The following is a 27,703-nucleotide window of genomic DNA, read 5'->3' as shown; positions in this document are numbered from 1 at the left end:
ACTACACTCTGTCCCCTCTTCCAGGTCATCTATGTATATTGTAAACAGTTGTGGTCCCAGCACCGATCCCTGTGGCACACCACTAACCACCGATTTCCAACCCGAAAAGGACCCATTTATCCCGACTCTCTGCTTTCTGCTCGCCAGCCAATTCTCTATCCATGTTAATACATTTCCTCTGACTCCGCGTACCTCTATCTTCTGCAGTAACCTTTTGTGTGGCACCTTATCGAATGCCTTTTTGAAATCTAAATACACCACATCCATCGGTACACCTCTATCCACCATGCTCGTTTATATCCTCAAAGAATTCCAGTAAATTAGTTAAGCCTGATTTCCCCTTCATGAATCCATGTTGCGTCTGCTTGATTGCACTATTCCTATCTAGATGTCCCGCTATTTCTTCCTGAATGATAGCTTCAAGCATTTTCCTCACTACAGATGTTAAACTAACCGGCCTATAGTTACCTGCCTTTTGTCTGCCCCCTTTTTTAAACAGAGGCGTTACATTAGCTGCTTTCCAATCTGCTGGTACCTCCCCAGAGTCCAGAGAATTTTGGTAGATTATAACGAATGCATCTGCTATAACTTCCGCCATCTCTTTTAATACCCTGGGATGCATTTCATCAGGACCAGGGGACTTGTCTACCTTGAGTCCCATTAGCCTGTCCAGCACTACCCCCCTAGTGATAGTGATTGTCTCAAGGTCCTCCCTTCCCACATTCCTATGATCAGCAATTTTTGGCATGGTTTTTGTGTCTTCCACTGTGAAGACCGAAGCAAAATAATTGTTTAAAGTCTCAGCCATTTCCACATTTCCCATTATTAAATCCCCCTTCTCATCTTCTAAGGGACCAACATTTACTTTAGTCACTCTTTTCCGTTTTATATATCTGTAAAAGCTTTTACTATCTGTTTTTATGTTTTGCGCAAGTTTACCTTCATAATCTATCTTTCCTTTCTTTATTGCTTTTTTAGTGCGAGTGCTTGTTCTTTTAATTTTTTTTAGCGATCTGTGGTGGCGTGGGCAATGTTTTGGGAATGTTTTTGTGTTTTTTTTTAAGGTTTTCCCCCTCCCCCGCTTCCAGGCCACTCTCAGTGCGCGTACGACCCGGCACTTTAGTTCGCAAGTTTCCCATCCTTGCGCCATGAAAAGTGTACGTGCCTCCCTTAGCGCTGTGCCCCTTCATGCAGGGCTCAGTTGTCGAAACTTTCTTACCAAAGCGCACACTATTCATGGCCGATAACTGGAGAAAGCTTACTATATCCATTCCCATGTTTAAACAGTTTCTGCGTACAGAAACTATTAATCAAAATCAGATCAAAGACACAGCGATAACACAATGTCCCAGATTTTGCGGTAAAAATAGCGGTGAGGCTAGCCTCTCGAGCATCCTCGATTTTAATCGCTCCACCATTGGTGGCCGTGGCTTCAGCTGCCAAGGCCCTAAGGCCCCGCTGGAATTCCTTCCCTAAACCTCTCTGCCTCTCTTTTATTTTTTAAGACTCTCCTTAAAACCTACCCGATCCGCCCCATTATCTCCTTATGTGGCTCGGAGTCAAATTTTGTTTAACAACACTCCTGTAAAGCACCTTGCGACGTTTTATTGTTAAAGGCACTATAGGTATGTAAAGAGAAAAAGGTTAGTAAAGACAAACGTAGGCCCCTGCAGTCAGAATCAGGGGAAGTCATAACGGGGAACAAAGAAATGGCAGACCAATTGAACAAGTACTTTGGTTCAGTATTCACTAAGGAGGACACAAACAACTTTCCGGATATAAAAGGTGTCAGAGGGTCTAGTAAGTAGGAGGAACTGAGGGAAATCTTTATTAGTCGGGAAATTGTGTTGGGGAAATTGATGGGATTGAAGTCCAATAAATCCCCAGGGCCTGATGGACTGCATCCCAGAGTACTTAAGGAGGTGGCCTTGGAAATAGCGGATGCATTGACAGTCATTTTCCAACATTCCATTGACTCTGGATCAGTTCCTATCGAGTGGAGGGTAGCCAATGTAACCCCACTTTTTAAAAAAAGGAGGGAGAGAGAAAACAGGGAATTATAGACCGGTCAGCCTGACCTCAGTAGTGGGTAAAATGATGGAATCAATTATTAAGGATGTCATAGCAGCGCATTTGGAAAATGGTGACATGATAGGTCCAAGTCAGCATAGATTTGTGAAAGGGAGATCATGCTTGACAAATCTTCTGGAATTTTTTGAGGATGTTTCCAGTAAAGTGGACAAAGGAGAACCAGTTGATGTGGTATATTTGGACTTTCAGAAGGCTTTCGACAAGGTCCCACACAGGAGATTAATGTGCAAAGTTAAAGCACATGGGATTGGGGGTAGTGTGCTGACGTGGATTGAGAACTGGTTGGAAGACAGGAAGCAAAGAGTAGGAGTAAATGGGTACTTTTCAGAATGGCAGGCAGTGACTAGTGGGGTACCGCAAGGTTCTGTGCTGGGGCCCCAGCTGTTTACATTGTACATTAATGATTTAGACGAGGGGATTAAATGTAGTATCTCCAAATTTGCGGATGACACTAAATTGGGTGGCAGTGTGAGCTGCGAGGAGGATGCTATGAGGCTGCAGAGTGACTTGGATAGGTTAGGTGAGTGGGCAAATGCGTGGCAGATGAAGTACAATGTGGATAAATGTGAGGTTATCCACTTTGGTGGTAAAAACAGAGAGATAGACTATTATCTGAATGGTGACAGATTAGGAAGGGGGAAGGTGCAGCGAGACCTGGGTGTCATGGTACATCAGTCATTGAAGGTTGGCATGCAGGTACAGCAGGCGGTTAAGAAAGCAAATGGCATGTTGGCCTTCATAGCGAGGGGATTTGAGTACAGGGGCAGGGAGGTGTTGCTACAGTTGTATAGGGCCTTGGTGAGGCCACACCTGGAGTATTGTGTACAGTTTTGGTCTCCTAACTTGAGGAAGGACGTTCTTGCTATTGAGGGAGTGCAGCGAAGATTCACCAGACTGATTCCCGGGATGGTGGGACTGACCTATCAAGAAAGACTGGATCAACTGGGCTTGTATTCACTGGAGTTCAGAAGAGTGAGAGGGGACCTCATAGAAACGTTTAAAATTCTGACGGGTTTGGACAGGTTGGATGCAGGAAGAATGTTCCCAATGTTGGGGAAGTCCAGAACCAGGGGTCACAGTCTAAGGATAAGGGGTAAGCCATTTAGGACCGAGATGAGGAGAAACTTCTTCACCCAGAGAGTGGTGAACCTGTGGAATTCTCTACCACAGAAAGTAGTTGAGGCCAATTCACTAAATATATTCAAAAGGGAGTTAGATGAAGTCCTTACTACTCGGGGGATCAAGGGGTATGGCGAGAAAGCAGGAAGGGGGTGCTGAAGTTTCATGTTCAGCTATGAACTCATTGAATGGCGGTGCAGGCTAGAAGGGCTGAATGGCCTGCTCCTGCACCTATTTTCTATGTTTCTATGTTTCTATAAATACGAGTTGTTGTTGTTGAGGCTATCAGCGCGCACTGGTAATAAAGAGTAAATCGGACAGCAACTTCCGGCGATCGCACATGCACAGGTAAATGCAGAAATCAGGAAGTTGTTGTCCGAGTTGCCCTGCTCCTCCACAAGCTTCACTATTAAAACAGTATCTTGCTGAGACACAGCATTGAAACACATGGAAGGACGTGAAGTTGTTGTATTTAGCTACTAAACTCACCAGAAAATGTGAGGGCTTGTCCATTCCAGTGGAAGTCATCATAGGCAGTTATCATAGGAATCGAGGAAGACTTGCTTCCACTCCTGAAGTGAGTTCTTTGGTGGCTGAACAGTCCAATACAAAAGCCACAGTCTCTGTCACAGGTGGGACAGATAGTCATTGAGGGAAGGGGTGGGTGGGACTGGTTTGCCGCACTCTCTTTCCGCTGCCTGCACTTGATTTCTGCTAGCTCTCGGTGTTGAGACTCGAGGCGCTCAGTGCCCTCCCGGACGCACTTCCTCCACTTAGGGCGGTCTTTGGCCAAGGACTCCCGGATGTTAGTGAGGATGTCGTACTTTATCAGGGAGGCTTTGAGGGTGCCCTTGTAACGTTTCTGCTGCCCACCTTTGGCTCATTTGCCATGAAGGAGCTCCGAGTAGAGCACTTGCTTTGGGAATCTCGTGTCTGGCATGCGAACTATGTGGCCTGCCCAGCGGAGCTGATCGAGTGTGGTCAGTACTTCAATGCTGGGGATGATAGCCTGGACGAGGACGCTGATGTTGGTGCGTCTGTCATCCCAGGGGATTTGTAGGATCTTGCGGAGACATCGTTGGTGATACTTTTCCAGCGACTTGGTGTCTACTGTACATGGTCCATGTCTCTGAGCCATCCAGTGTAAGTACATTATTAATGGCATGATAACTCTTAATTACTGCCAACCAACCTGTCACTGAAAATTAACTTTTACAAGTGTGGAGTTTTATTCCTACAACTTTTAAATATTGTTGGAGATTTAAAATTAAATAACGTTTTTTTTAAAACTTTTTCTTTTTTCTAAACCAGTCTGTTAACCCCATCTTTCTTTCTCTCTCTTTATTTCACTTTCTGTAGATGATTTGGCATTCTTAAAGCTTCTCAAAAAAAAAAGTTTTTATTAAATTGGATAAATTTGACACTGCACAAAATTAAAATTTGTTTTTTCAGGGCTATAACCTTTTTTTCGGGACTTGAGCACATAAATCTAGGCTGGCACTCCAGTGCAGTGCTAAGGGAGTGCTGCACTGTCGGAGATGCCACCTTTCAGATGAAACATTAAACTGAGGTCCCATCTGCTCTCTCCAGTGGATGTAAAAGAGCAGGGGAGTTATCCCCGATGTCCTGGCCAATATTCAGCCCTCAATCAATATAACAAAAAAAACAATTTATCTAATCATTATCACATTGCTGTTTGTGGGAGTTGTTATGTGGATACTGCTGCCACGTTTCCACATTACAACAGTGACTACACTCCAAAAGTACTTCATTGGCTGTAAAGCGCTTTGAAACGGCCCGTGGTTGTGAACAACGCTATATAAATGCAAGTCTTTCTTTCTTTAGCAGTCAATATGCTGTGAAAATTCCAGTTACACCAAAGGAAATTTCAGCTCATCCAGGACTGGATGACAGACAAGCAGTCTGATAACAGCGACAATGGAGGAGGTTGAGAGAGGCAGTGGGGAGTTAGAGCTGGGTTTCATCAGCGTACATGTGAAACCTGATGTTTTCGGATGATGTCACCAAGGGACAGCATGTCGATGAGAAATAGGTGGGGTAAAGGATAGATCCTTTGTGGGACTTCAGGAGGTAACTGTGCAGGGGTGGGAAGTGAAGCCATTACACAAGATTCTCTGGCTACGACTGGATAGGTAAGAGCGAAATCATGTGAAGGTAGTGCCACTCAGCTGGCCAATGGAGGAGAGGTGGACGGTATGGTCAGTCATGCCAAAGGCCGCAGACAGGTCAAGGAACATGGAGAGGGATAATGCATATAGGATGTCATTTTGTTAATTTGATTGGGACAGTTTCAGTGCTGTGGCAGGGGTAGAAACCTGACTGGAGAGTTCAGCCATGGAGTTGCAGGATAGATGGGCATGGAATGGGGGGGGCGGTGCGGGAGGCGACAACCAGGTTCAAGGACTTTGGTGAGGAAAGGGAGGTTGGAGATAGGATGGTTGTTTGCAAGGACAGAGGGGTCAAGTGTTGGTTTTGTGAAGAGGGGGGTGATGACAGTGATGAAAGGGAAGGATGCAGTACCCGAGGAGAGGGAACCATTTACAATATCTGCTAGCATGGAGACCAGAAAGGGAAGTTGGGTGGTCAGCAGTTTATTGGGAATGGGGCGAGTGTAGGATGTGGGTCCCATAGATAAGATGAACTCAGAGGGTATGAGGATGAATGGAGAAACTAGAGAGAGATGCAAGTTCCAGGCTAGGTCACAGGGGAATCTTGGGGGAAATTTGTCTCGGTGGGCAAGAGAAAGGGATGTTTGCGACAGAATAGTTAAATATATGGCCTAATCTTATAAGTTAAAAATAGGTCAGATATTGCTCCATCAGAGACCACCATTTAAACAAAACAGAACTAATATCTGTAGATTACATATGGCATTACATTTGCATTATTAATTGCACGAAGAAATATTAACATGAAGATATGAACTAAATATGATCCAAATTATATTAAACTACAATTTTTTTTTTTAAACTTAGCTGAAGAAAACTTGCAATTCATTATTAAAATTGGAAACAAAAACTTATTCTAACATTTTACAACAGCCAAAACATACTAACACAAACATCTACATAGTGGAGCATTTGGACCAGAGGAAGATGCAAGGTGATCAGGAGAAAACGGAACACTGGGATTGGCTTTGGATTTCTCTATCAAAGAGACAGCACAGTCATGGGTCGATGGACCACCCTCTGTGTTGTAAACAACTATGGTTTTATGGAGTGAGTGAACATACGAGCAGGTGTGTGATAGGAGGTGCCAAGAAGAATATTCAATCACTATAATCATACTCTCTGCAATCATGCGTAAACTCAGTCCAATTGAATTGTTATTTTCCCCGTTTTCATATCCACCACCAATCAAGATGATACAATAAGCAACCTATTCTCAGTCTTGGTTCATAGTGAGCACAATTGTTAGTTTATGTTGATTTGCTCATTAACATTCCCCATCCTTCTTTTGGGTATATGTCTCACCTCCACCCAATACTTCAAACTGGCTGGAAAAAAACTAACCAGGTAAAGAACCATAATTTCAAATAGACACTTGAAGCAACATGCTCCTGTTATTAATTTAGCTTGCCATTACTAAAACAAATATATAATTACTTTACTTAGCACACAGCAGAACAAAGTAAACATCCATTGCAACACTCATCACCCTTTGCAAGGATTAATACCAAGTCACTCTTATAATAGGAAAAATAAAAGTTCAAAATTACAAAAGATAAAACTAAATTATGATACTTTTATCAGATATCTATTCTGCATACAAATCATTGAAAACTAAGTGTTCGCTGTCTGTACTTACAACCTATAATTACTGCACAATTAGTATAACATTAATATTTAGTTAACATTCACCAGCTCTGTCATATCTGCGAAACACAGTGACTAAGATAAACTAATGAGAAATAAAAAGCCAAACATAAAGGGATCTCTCTATTCTAATTCTGTCAATCAATCTCTATAACTGCTCAGAATTTATTGTTTATCAGTAAAAGGAACTTGAAAAAGTTACATCCAACGCAAGATTTTTTTTTAAAAAGATAAGTTACCTGTTGATACAGTGGTGAGAATGGTCAAAAACATTATTGAAAATGTACATTGGAACTCAAAACAATAGGCATCCGATTAATTTGGAAAATTTCCATATAAGGAAACTCCCAGAGTTATTACTTTTTAAAAAGTAAAACTATACCTGGAAAATTACGCCTTTGCCTTTTGATCGCCTATTCAAATATATACAAGACTATGACTAGCTATTGTTACAAGGCTTTGGGCATTAAAGAAAATCAATAATCAATATTCATCCAAACAAACCATCACTACATTTTTAATTCATTCACAGGATGTGGGCGTTGCTGGCAATGGCAGAATTTATTGCCCATCCCCAATTGCCATTTGGTAGAACGGAGTGGCTTGCTAGGCCATTTCAGAGGACAGTTAAGAGTCAACAACATGCTGTGTATCTGGAGTCACATATAGGCCAGACTGGCTACGGACTGTAGATGTCCTTCCCTAAATGACACTTGATCATTCACATTATTTTTCAACTTGGGAGAGGGTACCATAATTCCCTAACATATCATAATTATTGGTGCAGCACTATAATGTGCTCACCACTGAGCTATTCAATATGAATAGAGTTTTCTCAGTATAACACAAGCTGCCCGTAATACAACCCTTCAATAATTTTTAAAACAACCCCCATTTTCCTTTTCAATTTTCTCCCCTCCTGGAGATTGCTGGAAAAGGTTCAACAGCAGCCTTCCAGTCATCCATGTGCATGCCCAACAAGTTATTCAACCACGGGGAATTATTGCTAACCTTGAATCGGGCCTTCCACCCAAGTGAACATTTCAGCAAACATCACTGGATAGCAGTCAGAATTGGGAAAACCCAGCTAACTTTCCACTTCCTTATCCCAGTGAATGTGAACATAACTGTTGGGGCCCAACTTCATTCTGACTAAGAGCAGTTAACAGCATAAATCATGGATTGAACTAGAACTGACTGACCCATATGGTCTACTATTACATTGCACAGTGGATCAAGACGCCCTGCATTTTTCCTATTGTTGTGTGCTGCAAAAATGCACAGAAAAGAAACACATGTGATGTGGCCTAACAGCAAATTTTAAGAATAAAACTCCGAACAGAAAACCTAAGAATGATCAGTAATAAGAAAACATTACATTGTGGAAGTTATAACAGACTTTAGATAGACCATTTTCTTCAATCACTCACATTGTACTGCAACATACCACCTGCCATCCAGCACTCAGTCATTATCCTATACAGACTGTGATGTTCCCCTGTAATGCATAGTAAAAGAAACTCCAAGCTCACTTGTTCATATCAAGCAGGAATGCATCACTTCTATTCAAAATCACTTGATTTGATCAAGAGTCATCCTTTACAAATAGTCATAACACTCCCACCAGTAAAAAAAAATATACAATTAATAATGTAAATTTGAAGGCACTTCACTCCAGCAACTTATCACATAATCCTAACCGAGATGCGTTACAGCACACCAGACATTATATTATGCTATGTTATGCCGGCATTGTGATTTATTATATAAAAAGATACAATGATCACTTGTTCATCCAAACTTATTTATGCACAGGTAGTATTTATAGATAACCATCAATGATTATTGCTAACAGGATATTTTAGATCTAGTATTGTGTAATGAGACAGGTTAATTAGTAAACTTATAGTAAAGGATCCTATGGGAAAGAGTGATCATAATATAATTGAACTTCATATTAAGTTTGAGTGATGTGGTTAAATACAAAACTCAGGTCTTAAATTTAAACAATGCCAATTACGGAGATATGAGCTGCAAGTTACATAAGAGCATAAGAAATAGGAGCAGGAATAGGCCATATGGCCCCTCAAGCCTGCTCCGCCATTCAATAAGATCGTGGCTGATCTGATCATGGGCTCAGCACCAATTCCCTGTCCACTCCCCATAACCCTTTACTCCCTTATCACTCAAAAATCAGTAGGAAGAATGGTAAAGCAGAGTTTTTTTGTAATAAAAGGTGAGTGACTAGTAAATGTTGGCATTCAAAGGGATTTGAGGGTCCTTGTACACGAATCACTGGAAGTACAGGTACAGCAACCAATTAGGAAGGCAAGTGATATGTTAGCCTTTATTACAAGGTGGGTTGCAGTATTAGAGTAAGGAAGTCTTGCTGCAACTGTATAGGGATTTGGTGAGACCAAACCTGGAGTACTGTATACAGTTTTGGTTTCCTTACCCAAGGAAGGATATACTTGCCTTAGAGGGGGGTGCAACAAAGGTTCACTAGACTGATTCTGGGATGAGATGGCTGTCCTATGAGGAAAGATTGAGTAGAACGGGCCTATATTCTCTAGAGTTTAGAAGAATGAGAGGTGATCTCATTTAAATTCTTAGAGGGCTAGACAGGGTAGTTGCTGAGAGGTTGTTTCTCCTGGCTGGAAAGTCTAGAATGAGGGGTCATAGTCTCAGGATATGAGGTCAGCCATTTAGGACTTAGATGAGGAGAAATGTCTTCACTCATTTTCTACCTCAGAGGGTTAGGGTTAGGATTAGATGCTCAGTCGATGAGTATATTCAAGACTGAGATCGATAGATTCTTAGGCATTAAAGAAATCAAGGTGGGAAAGTGCAGTTAATGTCAAAGTTCAGCCATAACCTTATTGAATGGCAGAGTAGGCTGGAGAGTCATATTGTCTACTCCTGCTCCTATTTCTTATGTTTAAAAATCTTTTAAGCTTAAAAATTAATGGGGTTTTTTTAGCTGTCATGAAGTAAAAAATTTGGATCATTATTTGGTACTAGGAGCTAACTTAAAATATGTATTGATCCCCTCTTTCTGACTTTAACAACATACTAATGCAACTTTAAACAGCTTGACATCCAATGTGAATCTCTGCTAAATGTTAAATTACTGAAACTAAGCATTATGCCAAAACTGATTCTCCTAAAAGAAATTATGCTATGAGGGGAGGGGGAAAGTAAACAGCACAAATTATGATTAAAAACAGAATTAAAATAGTCTAGAAAACACCTACCTTGACTGACAGGATCTGCAAAGTTGTCACTAAGTAGTTTATACTCAGCAGTCAGATAGAATACAGACAAATATATCTTGGGTACTTATACAGGGTATTTCGAACCATAAGTGAAATTCCAGAGAGAGATTTTCAAGCCATACTAAACACGTGGCTTGCTCTTATGCTTGGAGAAAAGTCTAGTCTTTAATGTTATAAATAACTGTGGGTCACCAGAGAAACAAATTACTCATGTCTCCTTTCTAGGTTCTTGCAATAGCATCAGCAAATAATGAATGTCACAAATCCTACACAAGTGCAAAACAAGAACAGCAAACATATCAAATGTGCAAATAAGCACGTGATGGGATTGCTTCTTAGTGCTTTGTGAGCATACAAAAAAACATGCCAGGTTTTATGGGTGCCATGTAATTTATAGTTTTGAGGAGCAAGAACCAAACCAAGAAGGGAACAATTATTGAAAAGTGTAGAAAAGTAAAGAATTAATCTTGATTTAAGAAGTGTTTTATGCTGTCAATAAAGCTTACCAGTTCAATACCATGTTGTAACTAATGAATAAGTAACTCAAGGAGACAATGATAAAAAAAATAATCTCATTGGCATTGACAGTAGCCCAAAAAGTAAATATTTGAATTTGTAATACATACAAATCAAAAATAGACAAAACCCTGCGATTATTAACTACCATATACACAATAGTAAAAACAAATTCTAGAATTATTATATATGTAAAACTTTAATTTAATTAAGTAATATATTACAACTGATAAAAATAGCATATGGTGCAGGATTGAGATTTGTGAGTGGAAGTTTCACTATGCATTGCAGGGGATCATATACCAACCAAGGTTTAGGCAGTTTCCATTGAGAGGAAGAATAAAGCCAAAAAAAGTGAAATCCGAGGCATTGTCATGCATCTTCCAACAGTCAACTCAAGAATTACAATAGTAGAAGCCTTGGAATAATGACGTGATAGAAGCAAGAGAAAGAGAACCAAAAAGGAGGTAAATATTTATTTTAATATGTATCCCATAAAGATACAAAACTTGGGCAGTTGTGAGAAGCTTGGTTATTCAAAAGAAGTGTACCAAAAATGGAACAAACAGTCTAAACAGTAACTGGCAGATATCTTTCCTAAATAAGTGATCTCAATACTTTTGAAATACAGCTCAAGAATATTCATTTTCAAAACATGTTGCAACCACAATTTCATACATTACTGCACCTTTCTTCCAGAATACTAGGAAATTGGAATTCATAACCTACCCGAGAAGATAGACAGCCCTTTCAATATCATTGAGCTCTTCGTCAACTGTCAATCTTTCTATCTCTTCTGGTGTCTACAAATGTAAATAAATATTAAAAATGGAGTAGATATGGAATGACTGGATGGTTATCAGTGAATTACAAGATAGTTTCAATCAAGATAGATTCAATCAAGGGAGTGTCAGATGATACAAACTGCAATGGAAAAACACATCCGGATTGTTGCCAAAATACAAGATTAGATTACTGTTTTGAAATGTGCTGGCAACGATCCAGAATTATATATATTTAGAAGACAATGCTACATTCTTAATATAGAGCACAATTAATCTGAACTGGTCAGGAGTGAGCACAGTTCAAACTAGCAATTTGTTTGGACTCGTGATTCATCACTCTAAAATAAAGCAGTGAGAAGCCATTTAAGTTTTACATCAGGAGGGCAAATACAGTATCACTGCTTTAAAAAAAACAGCATGAGCCAGAACTGAAGTCAGAAGGAAAAGTGTAGGGGAACACCAGTTGACAGCAATGAACTTGGCTCTTCCAGCACTGTGATGATCAAATGGCAATTCAATCTTCCCGACTCCAACCCCAGCTTTAAGTGTGATTTTAAACTTGAAGTTCCATCTGTATGCAGTCACACTTCCAATGCCATTTGTCCACAGCTAAGTGTGCAGGTTCTAGTCTGTGGACTAGTGTTAATTTCTAACTACTAAAGGTATTTTATAGATGACAGTTATAAAAGGATGATATATGTATTTGACAGGCTATATAATAAACTACTCAAACTGCCAAGAGTTTGCCAAAACCACATAGCTATAGGAAATACTCTTTTTGCCAATAAGTGTTTTTTAGCTATCACTTCTGTTTAGATTACTGATCTGTGCAGACTGGACATTTAGTTTGAATGTTGTGAGGACATCTAGTTTGTTCCACATCTAGTTTGTTCCACATCAGAAATGTCATTAAATTAGTGGCATACAACTTTGCAGTACATCAAATAACATTAAACAGTGACTCATTTACACTTCAGAATTAAAATAGAAACATATTAAGATTTGGCCAAAAATATAACCTGATCTGTTTCGTATCCATTTATATTTGCTACAATTCATATTTGCATAAAGCATGGATAAAGCTAATATCCAGTGATGGATTTACTCTTAATAAATAAGCACAATGCAAGTGTCCGTGATGCTGATAGTGTTAAATAGGTAGAATAACGTTTCGTTTAAAATTAATTATAATTTGCTAACGATATAAGATTTGGCACTGCAGATTTTATGTTTCATTTTCTGATAACTTACGCAATTCAGCTTTACCACCCTGTGGTTGTATTAATGGGCCTGTATAATGAACCAGATTCAGTCTCACTACCCTGATCAATGGATGTCCGCTTTAAGTACATTTCCAGTGCAGTGGGGTCAAGGGTAAGTAGGCTACCTTCAGTGCACTGTAACCGCAGCGCGTTTTATAAGCCCACTGTAACCTCGACAGTTTTACTTCCAGCGGAGCACAACAAACATCAATAAAATATGTATTGAAAAACATGTATTATCCCCAGCCCTCCCCGCAGGTACACACCTTCAGATATCTACGCACAGGTCTCTCAATGAAACTAAGTTCCTGCAAATCTTCTATTTGACCGAACAAATTCTCCTGGTTGAAATCCATCATCTTTAATCTTTTTTTTAATTATTAAACAGATAAAACAGCCAGCGTCCGAAGGCGGGAGGAGTGTAGCAGTGCGGGATTGAGGAGGGGGGTCCGGTGGGGTGTAGGGAGGGGAAGGAAGGTCAGCGGTCCTCCGACAATCCCAGCATCATCTCCCGGTGTCTGCGCTGTTGCGTCTCTTCGGAAGGGGAGGCAGTTGGAGATGCGCCGCGGCTCCCGCTCCTTCTCTCTCTGCCAACCGATAAACCCACACGCCGGAAACTCCTGGGCTGGACACGGGCTGAGCCGCTTCCAAATGGTCCTGTCACAGCGGAATCTTCACTTTATTCGGGCGGTCTTCCTCCCCTCCCGTTACTATTAATAATCCTGATTCCCCCTCCCCCCTCTCCGGTTCGGGTCCAGTCGACCACCGCCGCCTCCCTCTCCAACACACGATCAAAACAACAATCCTCTTTTTTTTTCCCCCTTCCTCGCCGATGCCTAAAGACGCAGCCTTGGCTTGCGAGTGCGAGCAGCAACCGGGAGTGCGCGGAGCGGGGGCGGTGAGGGAAGGGGGGAGGGAGGAGCCGCTGCCGCCGCGCGGGCAGCCGTCGCCTGGGAAACCGGCCGCTACGGCGAGAGGCGGCTGACAAACCTCCCACACACCTGCGCGGAATGATTTTGACTCCTCTCACTCTCCCAACAGCCTCCCTTGCTTAGCTTTCTCTACTCTCTCCACAGATGCTGCCTGACCAGCTGAGATTTCCAGCATTTTCTGTTTTTATTTCAGATTCCAGCATCTGCAATATTTGGCTTTTGTATTGCTGTTTATGGGACCTTGCTGTGTGCAAATTGGCTGTTGTGTTTCCTACATTACAACTGTGACTACACTTCAAAAGTATTTAATTTGCTGCAAAGTGCTTTGCAATGGCCTGAGATTGTGAGATTATTTTATTCTTCACCTGGAAGATTTCACTGAGAGTATTGACAAGCTGTTTAACGACGAAAGGGTTCCCATAGTTCAGTCCATTCCCGTTCTCATTTTATACTGACACAACTGCATTTTAAAACAGGTGCCCAAGATGGGATCTCTTGTTGATTTCTCCTCTCCCTAGATCAATGGTGCTGAGACCAATTGTAGCAACCCTACACACATCATTCCCACTCCGCCAAGATGAGCTAACTGATCACAGACCAGGCATTGATCCTCGAACCTTCCGAGTCTGTACCACTCCAGGCCAATGCATTTACCAGTGTAGATATCTGATCTGAACAGGCATAACTATTGGGAGCAAAACCCAGCGGTATACACAAAAGCAATACCTGTGATATCTGGAAAGAGCCAAATGACAATCAAAAAGGCCACAAGAACAAAGATTTGTACCACTTCCAAGGAAACCTACTGTGGCAAAATAGAATGGTTGGCTTGGTAGGCTGATATATATTTTAATATATTTGAATATAGCTAAGGTTCAGAATGGAGACTACTCCTTCACTCGGTACAAAAGGATGGACTGGAGATATTAGGTCTACAGAAACCACATAGGACTGTAGATTATTAATTAGAAAGTAAAGGATTCCTTTTCATGGGCAGCATGATTGAAGTATTAATATACACAGTTTCAACAGGCTAATATGTGCTAATACAGTTGGTTGAAATGCAAGAAAATAATATAACTGTTACAAGCCATTATTCCATTGCTTATTAAAGTATGAAAACCTTTGAATGCTTTGTTTCGTGGCTTTCTTTAAAGCAGATCAGCGGGATAAATGTCCCAGTACTGGCTCAGAAGCATTGGACTCTGTTAATGTGGATAATGGTAGATTAATTCCCTTCGTTAATGTACTTTTAGTATTTTTTCCTACTTTTTTACTTCCAAGTCATTTTTAATTGTTCGTAAAATTTTAATTGTTAGTAAATTTGGTTGGTACTTTACAAATTGATTTAGTGTTATATTTCCTGGGGTCTGGCATAGGGACAAATTGAGATAGAATCCACTATCAGTTGGAATCAAAAACATGTTGTAACAGATTTTCGATCACAAACTAACATGTCAGGAATAGATTTCCAATGAAGGAACCGGACCCGAGAAAGTTGTACTGAAGTTCCTAAAGTCACTTTTATTTTTGTATTTAAAGACATCTGAACCCCTAAATTATTATTGGTTTGAAAGGCAGAATTACAGTAGTCTCCAAACAATACTGTAAAGCCAGTGGAACTCTCATGCTGTTGTCCACAGTCCAGATAAATCAAGGTTCCTTCAGAATGCATTAGTGATATGGTGATGTGCAGCTTCCCGAGCTTGTGAAGGTCCGTCTAATGGTAGAAGTATGTAGCTGCAGGTGCCAATTTGGAACAGGTAGCTTTAGAATGGGAAAATCCTATCCAGAAGCCACCTGGAAGGATGACAGGATGATGATGCCCAAATAGGGTCGTTCAGCCTGACTGCCTGCTTCTCTTCTGTGTACATCTGTGCCAGGGTGTCCTTGGAGATGGAGCACGCGGTGTCCGCCGGTACGCTCGCGGCCTTCCACGAGATGTGTGCGCTGGAGGGACTGGAGTGCATCGTTACCCCCGGCAACCAAATTTTAATTTGATTTTATATGTTTTAAAGTTTAATTTGTTTTAACTGCCGGTTTTAGTGTCCCCTCCCCTTTTATAGGGGGCACTTGTAAATTATGGTTTTACTGCCCAAAAAAAACCACAAAAATCACCCAAAAAAACAACAAAAAAAGGGCACGTGAAAAGTGTTTGAAGTGTCCCCCAGATCGGGGGGCACTTGATTTAATGTTTAATTTTGTTTACCCCAAAAAGAGTTGTAGCAAATGCAATATGGCAAACAGCCGGACGTACCAAATAAGGTGTTAAAATCAGAAAATTCTTAGGAGGAATCTGCCCCCAAAATCAATCGTCACCTTTGGCGTTTGTTTCCCCGCTCAGTAATTTCTAAATCCACCACTGCATAACTTTAGCAGCTCCGCTTCCCCCAAATAAAAGTGGGTATACCGTGAGCTTAAGTTCTGAACAACTTGTTGTATTTATATAGCGTCTTTAACGTAATAAAACATCCCAAGGCGCTTCACAGGAGTGTTATAAGACACACAAAAAAAAAGCCCACAACCCAGTATACTTTGAGGCTAACGCGATGTTTTGCCTGTCAGCTGCCGGGATGGGAGTGAGGCGGCTGCTGGAGCTGTGGATACACCCTGGTTACCTTGGCTGGCCTGCAGATTCCTCCCGCGTGGGGCGGGGGGGGGGAGAGGAGTTTGTCCCTGTCGTTCACTTTGTCAATAAAGTTTGTTTTCGCGCTCTTACGGCACCCCGGAGTATCGCGGGCTGCGATTGGCCGTTTCCCCGTGGCAGTTGGGCTGCCGGAGAACGCGTGGTGATCGGAGGGGACCGCGTTTTGTCAGGTGAGCGAGGCCGCAACGGATAGCTTGGGCCGCACTCGGCACAACGGTCCCGGCCTGTAGCTGAGGTGGGGAGGGGAGCGCTGAACGGGGGCCCGAACTGTGCAGTCCCGGGCCCGGGGATGGTCTTCGGTTGAACTATTCGCTAGGCCGGTCCCGACGCCTTTAGGGACAATGTCTTTCCCACATCATAACCGCGACTACACTTCACAAAGTACTTCATTGTCTGTTAAGCGGCTTTGGGACGTCCGGTGGTCGTGAAATGCCCTCTAGAAATGCAAGTCTTGTGGGGGTTAGGTCATCGTCCCCGTCCCCCCTCGACTGGAAACGCTCACTGCCCAGCCAGCATCTGCCACCGATCGATCTGTTGAGGGCAACAACAGCAAATGGTGGAAATACTCAGCAGGTCAGGCAGCATCTGTGGAGAGAGTAAGAGTGTTTCAGATCGGTGACCTTTCATCAGAACTGGGAAAAGTTAGAGATGTAACGGGTTTTAAACAGGGACAGGGGGAGGGAAGGAAAATCTGTAAATGGTGCTGAGTATTTCCAGCAGTTTCTATTTTTCATTTCAGATTTCCAGCAGTATTTTGCTTTTGTGACCTGAGGGTCTCCAGTGTTTTCTAGCAGGCCTAGTCCATCCAGCCATGCCATCTAAGTTGTGCTCAGCTTGCATTTCTATAGCGCCTTTTAATGTCCCAATGCACTTCACTGGAGCTTAATCAGACATTTTTTTTTAACACTGAGCTAAAGCTTGGTCAAAGAGGTGAGATTTAAGGAGGAGAGAGAAAGGCGGAGAGGTTTAGGGAGGGGACTGCAGAGATTGGGGCCTAGGCAGCTGAAGGCAGTGCTGTCAATGGTGGGGCAAAGGAAGTGAAGGATATACAAAAGGCCTGAGTTGGGGAAATGCAGAGATCTCAGAGGGTTGTAAGGCTGGAGGAGGTTACAGAGGTAGGGATAAATTAGAGATAATCGGACTACATAAACCAGAGTTCAAACCTCAGACCTTCCTAACCTCTAACACATGCTGAATTGTGCATTTATATAGTCACTGGGAAGCTCATATATAACTAGTGAGTCTCCTGTTTCATTACTCTCATTAAATCAGTAGACTTGTTGTTTCATAAGGACAGAAACATATTTTATAAAAGAGATTGTGGGTGTTTGTCCCTTTAAAGCTGGACGGTATAATTGCTCTGCGTTCTTGAAATTAATGCTGGGATCAGTTAAAGGTCAAACTACAGATCAGAAATTAAAGCAGAAAATGCTGGAAAACATTCAGCCGGTCGGGTAGCAGATGCGAGAAAGAAAGAGAGTTTAACCCTGACTTTGTTTGACGGGTAAATTAACAAATTCATAGATATTGAAGAACCCAAATATTCTTGGTGAGGGAAGTGAAACATACAGGGCTGGATTTTCCGGGGCCTATGACCATGCACGCACAGCGTATGCGGTCGGAAGTTTCGGGTTTCCTCATGCGCGAAAATCCGGAACTTGCGATCAAGTTTCAGCTTAACAGATCATATGAACCCGAAGGAAATGGACATTCACTGGTGCAGGGTTCTGCCCAACGAATGCCCACCAAACTCTTGTGCCTGGTAAAAGCAGGCGTAAAGCCTTATTTTACCAGTGTAAAAGTTTACTTTTTTTTAATTAAAATCATTAAACGTTCAAAAACCTTCAAAATTAGTTTTGTTATTTTTGGCCCCTTTAAAAATGTCTACATTTGTTTTTCAAAAAATTAAATTTTTGTTTTGAATGTATTTTAATTCATTTTTAATGTGATTTTATTTTAACTTGAGTGCAGTGAAAGAGTTTTTTTAGGAGATCCTATTATACATATGGGGATTCCATACATAAATGGATTCTCCATAAGCATAATGGGAATTCCCTTTTGTGATTGGTTGGGCTGGCTCACGTGATCCCAGGGACACTAATGAACTACATGCGCCCTGGGATGCGTGGGCCTTTAGGCAGATGTATGCCTGCAGGCCCAGGACCGCAAGCGACCGGAGATACAGAGGCATCAGGTAGGAGTGTACTTTTCGCACGGATTCGCTCGTGGGAAGCCTTTGACCATAATTTCCAGCTCGCAGTATTTTTAAGATTGTTTTGCATCTGTATGAAAGAGCTGCATTCAGAAGGTAAAAGTGTAAATTAGTGTAATTGTAAGAATCATTGTAAAAAGTTGCCTACATTTACCCCCTAGTTTGGAGCTGTTCAGTTGTTTTAACGTGATTTTCATGATCCGCTGCATTGAGAAAGTGGAAGTCAGGTCTAAAGGAACTAGGGCTGGGAGCTAATCAAATGAGATGACTAATCCAATCAGGTGTGGTAGAATAAATCTGCCCAAGATAAAATAACAAGTTATATGTGGCAGTGCACGGCAGATTATTTAGTATATTAGTTAAGGATAATTTTTTTAAATTTCAAACTCATCTAATCTCATGATTTGCGATGTCATGATTACTTTGTTCTTTATATGTTAACAAAAGTCCAAATGGCCGCCTCCGCTGCTGTACTATTCTATCTCAACCTGTATTGGCTGTTGAAAACGCAGCACGAAGGTCCAGAATTTGCGGTGGGGGTGACGGCGAACTGGTAACGTTCACGGTCATTCAGCCTTTGAAACTGACTGCAATTTCTGGACTTGAGACAAGCGCATGTGGAATTCCTGACATGGCGGTCTGTCATTAACATCTCTGAAACAGGCTTCTCTGTGCCCTCCCCCACATAGCCGGCACTGTGTAATCGGCCAAATCGGAGAAATTGACAAAAACGTTGGCTCTTCCGCAGTAAGAATGCTGTTAAATTCCTTACTAAAAGTTCGACCCAAAGAGATTAGGTGTAACTGGGGTTTTGAGAGCGTTATTACTGCTAAACAAATGTTAACGGCCTGGAAAACAAATTTTAATTTTGTGCAGTGTGAAATTTGTCTATTTTAATTTTTTTTTTTAAAAAGGGCCAGAATTTACAGTCTCTGTGACAGCGTATGCAGAGCATAAGCCTTCTGAAAGGCCCTGCCAGTTCTGGGTTCCGCGTGCACAAAAACCCGGAATCTGCGATCTGTTAAGGTACACCGTGACGGATCATCCGAACTGACGAGAAATTACTTCCGCTGCGCAGAGTTGGGCAATTTGCCAACTACTGCCCAGCAATGACCCACGAATCTCTTACGACTGGTAAAAGCAGGTATAGGGCCTGCTTTCACCAGCGTAAGGATTATTATAAATCTTAAATTTAAAAAATGATGCACAAACAATTAAAATTAGTTTATGCAATTAAAATTAGATTAAAATGTTTAAAATTAATTATTTGCTACAATGAAGGGACTTTTAATTAAATTTGAAAATCAGAATATTTATATTTATTACAGTTGTCTAAATTGTTTATTTAGGGATTCCAGTAGGGTTTAAGAGGATTCGGTTTGTAAATGGAATCCTCCTTTCTGCGATTTGATTGGCTGCTTAGACAGAAGAAGACGGCAGGACTTGCATTTATATAGCGCATTTCACAACCACCGGAAGACTCAAAGCGCTTTACAGCCAATGAAGTACTTTTGGAGTGTAGTCACTATTGTAATGTGGGAAACTCAGCAGACAGTTTGCGCATAGCAAGCGCCCACAAACAGCAATGTTATAATAACCAGATAATCTGTTTTTGTGATGTTGATTTAGGGATGAATACTGGCTAGGACACTGGGGATAACTCCTCTGCTTGTCTTCGAAATAGTGCCATGGGATATTTTATGTCCACCTGAGGTCAAACGGGGTCTCGGTTTAACATCTCATCCGAAAGACAGCCTGTTGATGTCACAGCAGTTCGAACAAGGGGATCCCCATCAACTTCGTTGATTTGAATGGAAGGGACCCGAAGTTTTCGACATGGGGACCACGGGATCCTTGTGCGAAGCGTACTTCGGGGCCAGCAGCGAGTGCCTTCGCTTCACTGCTGAGCGCAAATTCAGGGCCAACATTTGCAGTGTAACACATTTATGAACTGAACTTTTATTAACTTGGTTTTCAAAATGTTGCATGTGATTTCTTTTTTAGTATCAAAATGAAAGAAAGAAAAAGAAAGAAGTTTTTTATGCCTTCTAAATCCCAACAGAAGAAGATTAAAGTAACTGGACAATGGAAGCCAATGGCAATAGACCCAACTCTTTTCGGTGAGGAAGATTTGGGGGGGCTGATTTGTTTTGAAGAGCTTACAGATTACCAGTTGGTTAGTGCTAAATCGACAGAAAAGAAAACCAAAAAAAGAGTGTCTGATATTTCGGAGGTGTCCGATTTTTCTCCAAAGAAACAGAAAATTAGTGAAGATGGTTTACCAAATGTGACGCAAGCAACGAAGAAAAAAAGAAAAAAGACAGATCTCAAAATTCAACATGTCGAGGATGAAGAGGGTGTTACTAATTTCTCTGAGGATCTGAATGAACTTGAATGTTTAGATAAAAATGAGGCAGCAGAGGCAGAAGCAAACATTACTGTAGTTCCAAAGAAAAAGAAAAGGAAGAAGAAAAAGTCAGTAACTTCTCAATCCTCCAGGCTAGCCAAAAAAGTGAACAATTGGACAACGCATCATTCAGGTTCATCTGAGCAGGCAACTGATGTTTCTGCCTGGAAAGACTTGTTTGTCCCAGAGCCAGTACTCCGTGCCCTGAGTTCTCTTGGTTATACTGCTCCTACTCCCATCCAAGCCTTAGTACTGCCACCTGCTATTCGAGACAAATTAGACATTCTTGGTGCTGCAGAAACAGGTTGGTGCTATAATTTCACAATGTTGTACAAGAGCTTATCATGGTCATTAGTAAACTACAGATGTATCGGTATCTGCTGGTTTCTTGTATAACTGATGTACCAAAAGGTAGCTGTTTGGATATATCTTAATTTGTAACTTCCATATCAATATATGATATGATGACCAGTGTTTGTCACCTTTTGAGGGACAAGAAAGAACTTGCTTTTATATTACGTCTTTCATGTCCTTGGGATGTCCCAATGGGCTTCACAGCCAGTGGAGTATTTTTGAAGTGCAATGATGTAGGGAAATGTGGCAACCACTTTGCCCTCAGCAAGGTCTCTCAAACCGTACAAGAGGTAAATGACCAGATAATCTGTTTCGGTAGTGTTGGTTTATGAATAAATATTGGCCAGGACTCTGGATGATTTCCCCCTTGCGTTTGTCAGATAGTACCATAGGGATTGTTTACATCCACCTGAACAGGCAGACAGGGCCTCAGTTTAATGTCTTCTCTGAACGATGGCACCCTGAACAGCATTCCCTCGGTATTGTACTGAATGTTAGCTTAGATCATGTGCTCAACTCCTGCTGTGTGCTTAAACTCACAACCTACTGACACACGTGAAAATGCTCCCACTGAGTGAGTCAAACTAACATCCACCTGCATAATATAAAAGCAGCCTACCCCTTAAAAAAAACACTCGCTCATCCCACCCACTCCTTTACTTTGAGCATTCAATCACAGCAAACCATTGGCAAAACTTGTTTTTAGGGAATTTTATTTTTGAAGGCTATCATTTTTTCCAGGGGGAAAGTTGGTAACTGCTTAGAAAAACCTTAAGTACTGTAATTTCGTAAAGTAAAAGGTGGTGGTGGACATGAAGCACTCCCAGGTCAGTTATAACATGATTATGTTTAGAGTGAAGCCCTACTTGACATAGTAGAATTTTGCTGTGACTCTTAAAATCATCTTAAAACCTGGGAGTGCTTCTATACCTTTACAATTCTATAACTGAGCTGGGAGTTCTTCATTAAGTGCTGAATTAGGGCAAGTTTCTTTCTCTTTGAAACTACGCCCACTGAGGAGACTTCCTCCCATCTATCTGGTCTGGAATCAAACACAGGTCTGAGATATGAAAGACCAGTATCTATTTGGCTGCTCCACCCAGTCTGTTGTGATTTGAATCTTTTTCAATAAACATATTTAGATTGTTTCAAAATGAACTCTTTCATGGAACATTGTACGTACATTATATGTTGGTTATGTGGCCTGAGTAATGCTCCCTAGTTAACAAATTAAGTGACTAATTCTAATATAATTGATTGAAGCTGTGTTGATCATGATCTCCAAGATTAGTAGTAGTGACCAACCTTTCAGCTGAAACCCACTTGCCCCAGTGAAAATAGAAACATAGAAAATAGGTGCAGCAGTAAGCCATTCAGCCCTTCGAGCCTGCACCACCATTCAATAAGATCATGGCTGATCATTCACTCAGTACCCCTTTCCTGCTTTCTCTCCATACCCCTTGATCCCTTTAGCCGTAAGGGTCTAACTCCCTCTTGAATATATCCAATGAACTGGCATCAACAAAACTCTGCGGTAGGGAATTCCACAAGTTAACAACTCTGAGTGAAGAAGTTTCTCCTCATCTCAGTCCTAAATGGCCTACCCCTTATCCTAAGACTGAGTCCCCTGGTTCTGGACTTCCCCAACATCGGGGAAACTCTTCCCGCATCTAACCTGTCCAATCCTGTCAGAATTGTATATGTTTCTATGAGATCCCCTCTCGTCCTTCTAAACTCCAGTGTATAAAGGCCCAGTTGATCCAGTCTCTCCTCATGTCAGTCCAGCCATCCCGGGAATCAGTCTGGTGAACCTTCGCTACACTCCCTCAATAGCAAGAACGTCCTTCCTCAGATTAGGAGACCAAAACTGAACACAATATTCCAGGTGAGGCCTCATCAAGTCTCTGTACAACTGCAGTAAGACCTCTCTGCTCCTATACTCAAATCCCCTAGCTATGAAGGCCAACATACCATTTGCTTTCTTCACCGCCTGCTGTACCTGCATGCCAACTTTCAATAACTGATGTACCATGACACCCGGGTCTCGTTGCACCTCCCCTTTTCCTAGCCTGCCGCTATTCAGATAATAATCTGTCTTTGTGTTTTTGCCCCCAAAGTGGATAACCTCACATTTATCCACATTATACTGCATCTGCCATGCATTTGCCCACTCACCTAACCTGTCCAAGTCACCCTGCAGCCTCTTAGCATCCTCCTCACAGCTTACACCGCCACCCAGTTTAGTGTCATCTGTAAACTTGGAGATATTACACTCAATTCCTTCATCTAAATCATTAATGTATATTGTAAAGAGCTGGGGTTCCAGCACTGAGCTCTGCAGCACCCCACCAGTCATTGCCTGCCATTCTGAAAAGGACCCGTTTATCCCGACTCTGCTTCCTGTCTGCCAACCGGTTCTCTATCCACGTCAGTACATTACTCCCAATACCATGTGCTTTGATTTTGCACACCAATCTCTTGTGTAGGACCTTGTCAAAAACCTTTTGAAAGTCCAAATACACCACATCCACTGATTCTCCCTTGCCCACCCTATTAGTTACATCCTCAAAAAATTCCAGAAGATTTGTCAAGCATGATTTCCCTTTCATAAATCCGTGCTGACTTGGACCGATCCTGTCACTGCTTTCCAAATGTGCTGCTATTTCATCTTTAATAATTGATTCCAACATTTCCCCCACTACTGATGACAGGCTAACCGGTCTATAATTATCCATTTTCTCTCTCCCTCCTTTCTTAAAAAGTGGTGTTACCTTAGCTAACATCCAGTCCGTAGGAACTGATCCAGAGTCGATAGACTGTTGGAAAATGATCACCAATATATCCACTATTACTATGGCCACTTCCTTAAGTACTCTGGGATGCAGACTTATCAGGACCCGGGGATTTATCAGCCTTCAATCTCATCAATTTCCCTAACATTTTCCCGCCTAATAAGGATATCCTTCAGTTCCTCCTTCTCACTAGACCCTCGGTCCCTGAGTACTTCCGAAGGTTATTTGTGTCTTCCTTCGTGGAGACGGAACCAAAGTATTTGCTCAACTGGTCTGCCATTTCTTTGTTCCCCATTATAAATTCACCTGAATCTGACTGCAAAGGACCCACATTTGTCTTCACTAATCTTTTCCTCTTCACATATCTATAGAAGCTTTTGCAGTCAGTTTTTATATTCCCAGCAAGCTTCCTCTCACACTCTATTTTCCCCCTCTTAATTAAAGCCTTTGTCCTCCTCTGCTGAATTCTAAATTTCTCCCAGTCCTCAGGTTTGCTGCTTTTTCTGGCCAATTTATATGCCTCTTCCTTGGATTTAACACCATCCTTAATTTCCCTTGTTAGCCAAGGTTAAGCCACCTTCCCCTTTTTTTTTAACTCCAGACAGGGATGTACAAGTGTTAAAGTTCATCCATGTGATTTTTAAATGATTGCCATTGCCTATCCAATGTCAACTCATTAAGTATAATTTGCCAGTCTATTCTAGCCAATTCACACCTCATACCATCGAAGTTACCTTTCCTTAAGTTCAGGACCCTCGTCTCTGAATTAACACTGTCACTCTCCATCTTAATAAAGAATTCTACCATATTATGGTCACTCTTCCCCCAAGGGGCCTCGCACAACAAGATTGCTAATTAGTCCTTTCTCATTACACATCACCCAGTCTAGGATGGCCTGCCCTCGAGTTGGTTTCTCGACATATTGGTCAAGAAAACCATCCCTAATACACTCCAGGAAATCCTCCTCCACTGTATTGCTACCAGTTTGGTTAGCCCAATCTATATGTAGATTAAAGTCGCCCATGATTTAGATGAAGGGATTAAATGTAGTATCTCCAAATTTGCGGATGACACTAAGTTGGGTGGCAGTGTGAGCTGCGAGGAGGATGCTGTGAGGCTGCAGAGCGACTTGGATAGGTTAGGTGAGTGGGCAAATGCATGGCAGATGAAGTATAATGTGGATAAATGTGAGGTTATCCACTTTGGTGGTAAAAACAGAGAGACAGACTATTATCTGAATGGTGACAGATTAGCAAAGAGACCTGGGTGTCATGGTACATCAGTCATTGAAGGTTGGCATGCAGGTGCAGCAGGCGGTTAAGAAAGCAAATGGCATGTTGGCCTTCATAGCAAGGGGATTTGAGTACAGGGGCAGGGAGGTGTTGCTACAGTTGTACAGGGCATTGGTGAGGCCACACCTGGAGTATTGTGTACAGTTTTGGTCTCCTAACCTGAGGAAGGACATTCTTGCTATTGAGGGAGTGCAGCGAAGGTTCACCAGACTGATTCCCGGGACTGACATATCAAGAAAGACTGGATCAACTGGGCTTGTATTCACTGGAGTTCAGAAGAATGAGAGGGGACCTCATAGAAACATTTAAAATTCTGACGGGGTTAGACAGGTTAGATGCAGGAAGAATGTTCCCAATGTTGGGGAAGTCCAGAACCAGAGGTCACAGTCTAAGGATAAGGGGTAAGCCATTTAGGACCGAGATGCGGAGGAACTTCTTCACCCAGAGAGTGGTGAACCTGTGGAATTCTCTACCACAGAAAGTTGTTGAGGCCAATTCACTAAATATATTCAAAAAGGAGTTAGATGAGGTCCTTACTACTAGGGCGATCAAGGGGTATGGCGAGAAAGCAGGAATGGGGTACTGAAGTTGAATGTTCAGCCATGAACTCATTGAATGGCGGTGCAGGCTAGAAGGGCCGAATGGCCTACTCCTGCACCTATTTTCTATGTTTCTATGATAACTGCTGTACCTTTATTGCACGCATCCCTAATTTCTTGTTTGATGTTGTCCCCAACTTCTACTGTTTGGTGGTCTGTACACAACTCCCACTAGTTTCTGCCCTTTCCTATTCCGAAGCTCCACCCATACAGATTCCACATCATCCAAGCTAATGTCCTTCCTTACTATTGCGTTAATTTCCTCTTTAACCAGCAACGCTACACCACCTCCTTTTCCTTTCTGTCTATCCTTCCTGAATGTTGAGTTCCCAGCTTTGGTCACCCTGGAGCCATGTCTCCGTGATGCCAATTATATCATATTCATTAATTGCTGCCTGTGCAGTTAATTCGTCCACCTTATTACGAATACTCCTCGCATTGAGGCACAGAGCCTTCAGGCTTGTCTTTTTAAACACACTTTGCCCTTTTGGAATTTTGCTGTAATGTGGCCCTTTTTGATTTTTGCCTTGGGTTTCTCTGCCCTCCACTTTTACTTTTCTTCTTTCAATCTTTTGCTTCTGCCCCCATTTTACTTCCCTCTGTCTCCCTGCATAGGTTCCCATCCCCCTGCCATATTAGTTTAACTCCTCCCCAACAGCATTAGCAAACATTCCCCCTAGGACATTGGTTCCGGTCCTGCCCAGGTGCAGACCGTCTGGTTTGTACTGGTCCCACCTCCTCCAGAACCGGTTCCAGTGTCCCAGGAATTTGAATCCCTCCCTTCTGCACCACTCCTCAAACCACGTATTCATCTGAGCTATCCTGCGATTCCTACTCTGACTAGCACGAGGCACTGGTAGCAATCCTGAGATTACTACCTTTTGAGGTCCTTTTTAATTTAACTCCTAGCTCCCTAAATTCATCTTGTAGGACCTCACCCCGTTTTTTAATCTATATCGTTGGTACCTATATGCACCACGACAACTGGCTGTTCACCCTCCCGCTCCAAAATGTCATGCAACCGTTCCGAGACATCCTTGACCCTTGCACCAGGGAGGCAACATACCATCCTGGAGTCTCGATTGCGGCTGCAGAAACGTCTATCTATTCCCCTTACAATAGAATCCCCCATCACTATAGCTCTCCCACTCTTTTTCCTGACCTCCTGTGCAGCAGAGCCACCCACGGTGCTATGGACTTGGCTGCTGCTGCCTTCCCCTGATGAGTCATCCCCCCCCCCCCCCCCCCCCAAACAATATCCAAAACGGTGTATCTGTTTTGGAGGGGGATGACCGCAGGGGAACCCTGCACTACCTTCCTTCCACTGCTCTTCCTTTTGGTCATCCATTCCCTATCTGTCTGTGTAACCTTTACCTGCGGTCTGACCAACTCACTAAACGTGCTATTCACGATATCCTCAGCATCTATGTTAAATTTTGTTTACATATTTACTACTATGGTCTGAGTTCAGCTATTTTCTGAATCTCGTATTGTGTGACCTTTTCCCCCAGTTCATCACGACGTTGTCCAGTACTAGTCATGTACAGAGCCTTGATGTAAAACTTGCTGCTTTTTCTTGTGGTT

At 42.1% G+C, this 27,703-nt stretch overlaps 2 protein-coding genes across 7 annotated transcripts in view; one reads left to right on the top strand and one right to left on the bottom strand.

Annotated features, from left to right (window-relative positions):
* The window catches only part of ppp4r4 (protein phosphatase 4, regulatory subunit 4), a 220,291-nt gene extending 203,764 nt beyond the window's left edge, over positions 1 to 16,527 (bottom strand). For 3 of the 5 annotated variants that reach the window (XM_070879522.1, XM_070879523.1, XM_070879525.1), the window contains exons 1-2: positions 13,151 to 13,825; positions 11,567 to 11,640 (exon numbers count right to left, since the gene is read on the bottom strand). In XM_070879522.1, coding sequence (XP_070735623.1) covers positions 11,567 to 11,640; positions 13,151 to 13,243 — 167 coding nt within the window. In that variant the 5' untranslated portion in view covers positions 13,244 to 13,825. Of the gene's footprint in view, positions 1 to 8,476; positions 8,545 to 11,566; positions 11,643 to 13,150; positions 13,826 to 16,434 lie in introns of those variants that run through there. The other 2 variants (XM_070879527.1, XM_070879526.1) reach the window with 2 other exon arrangements.
* Positions 16,460 to 27,703, top strand: part of ddx24 (DEAD (Asp-Glu-Ala-Asp) box helicase 24) — a 26,072-nt gene continuing 14,828 nt past the window's right edge. The window contains exons 1-2 of one of the 2 annotated variants that reach the window (XM_070879528.1): positions 16,460 to 16,633; positions 20,680 to 21,386. In XM_070879528.1, coding sequence (XP_070735629.1) covers positions 20,687 to 21,386 — 700 coding nt within the window. In that variant the 5' untranslated portion in view covers positions 16,460 to 16,633; positions 20,680 to 20,686. Of the gene's footprint in view, positions 16,634 to 16,661; positions 16,699 to 20,679; positions 21,387 to 27,703 lie in introns of those variants that run through there. The other variant, XM_070879529.1, reaches the window with a different exon arrangement.

The sequence above is a fragment of the Pristiophorus japonicus genome, chromosome 4, assembly GCF_044704955.1.
Source record: "Pristiophorus japonicus isolate sPriJap1 chromosome 4, sPriJap1.hap1, whole genome shotgun sequence".
Taxonomy (NCBI): Eukaryota; Metazoa; Chordata; class Chondrichthyes; family Pristiophoridae; genus Pristiophorus; species Pristiophorus japonicus.
Note: the sequence above shows the minus strand (reverse complement) of the source record. Positions and strands in the feature narration are given on the sequence as shown.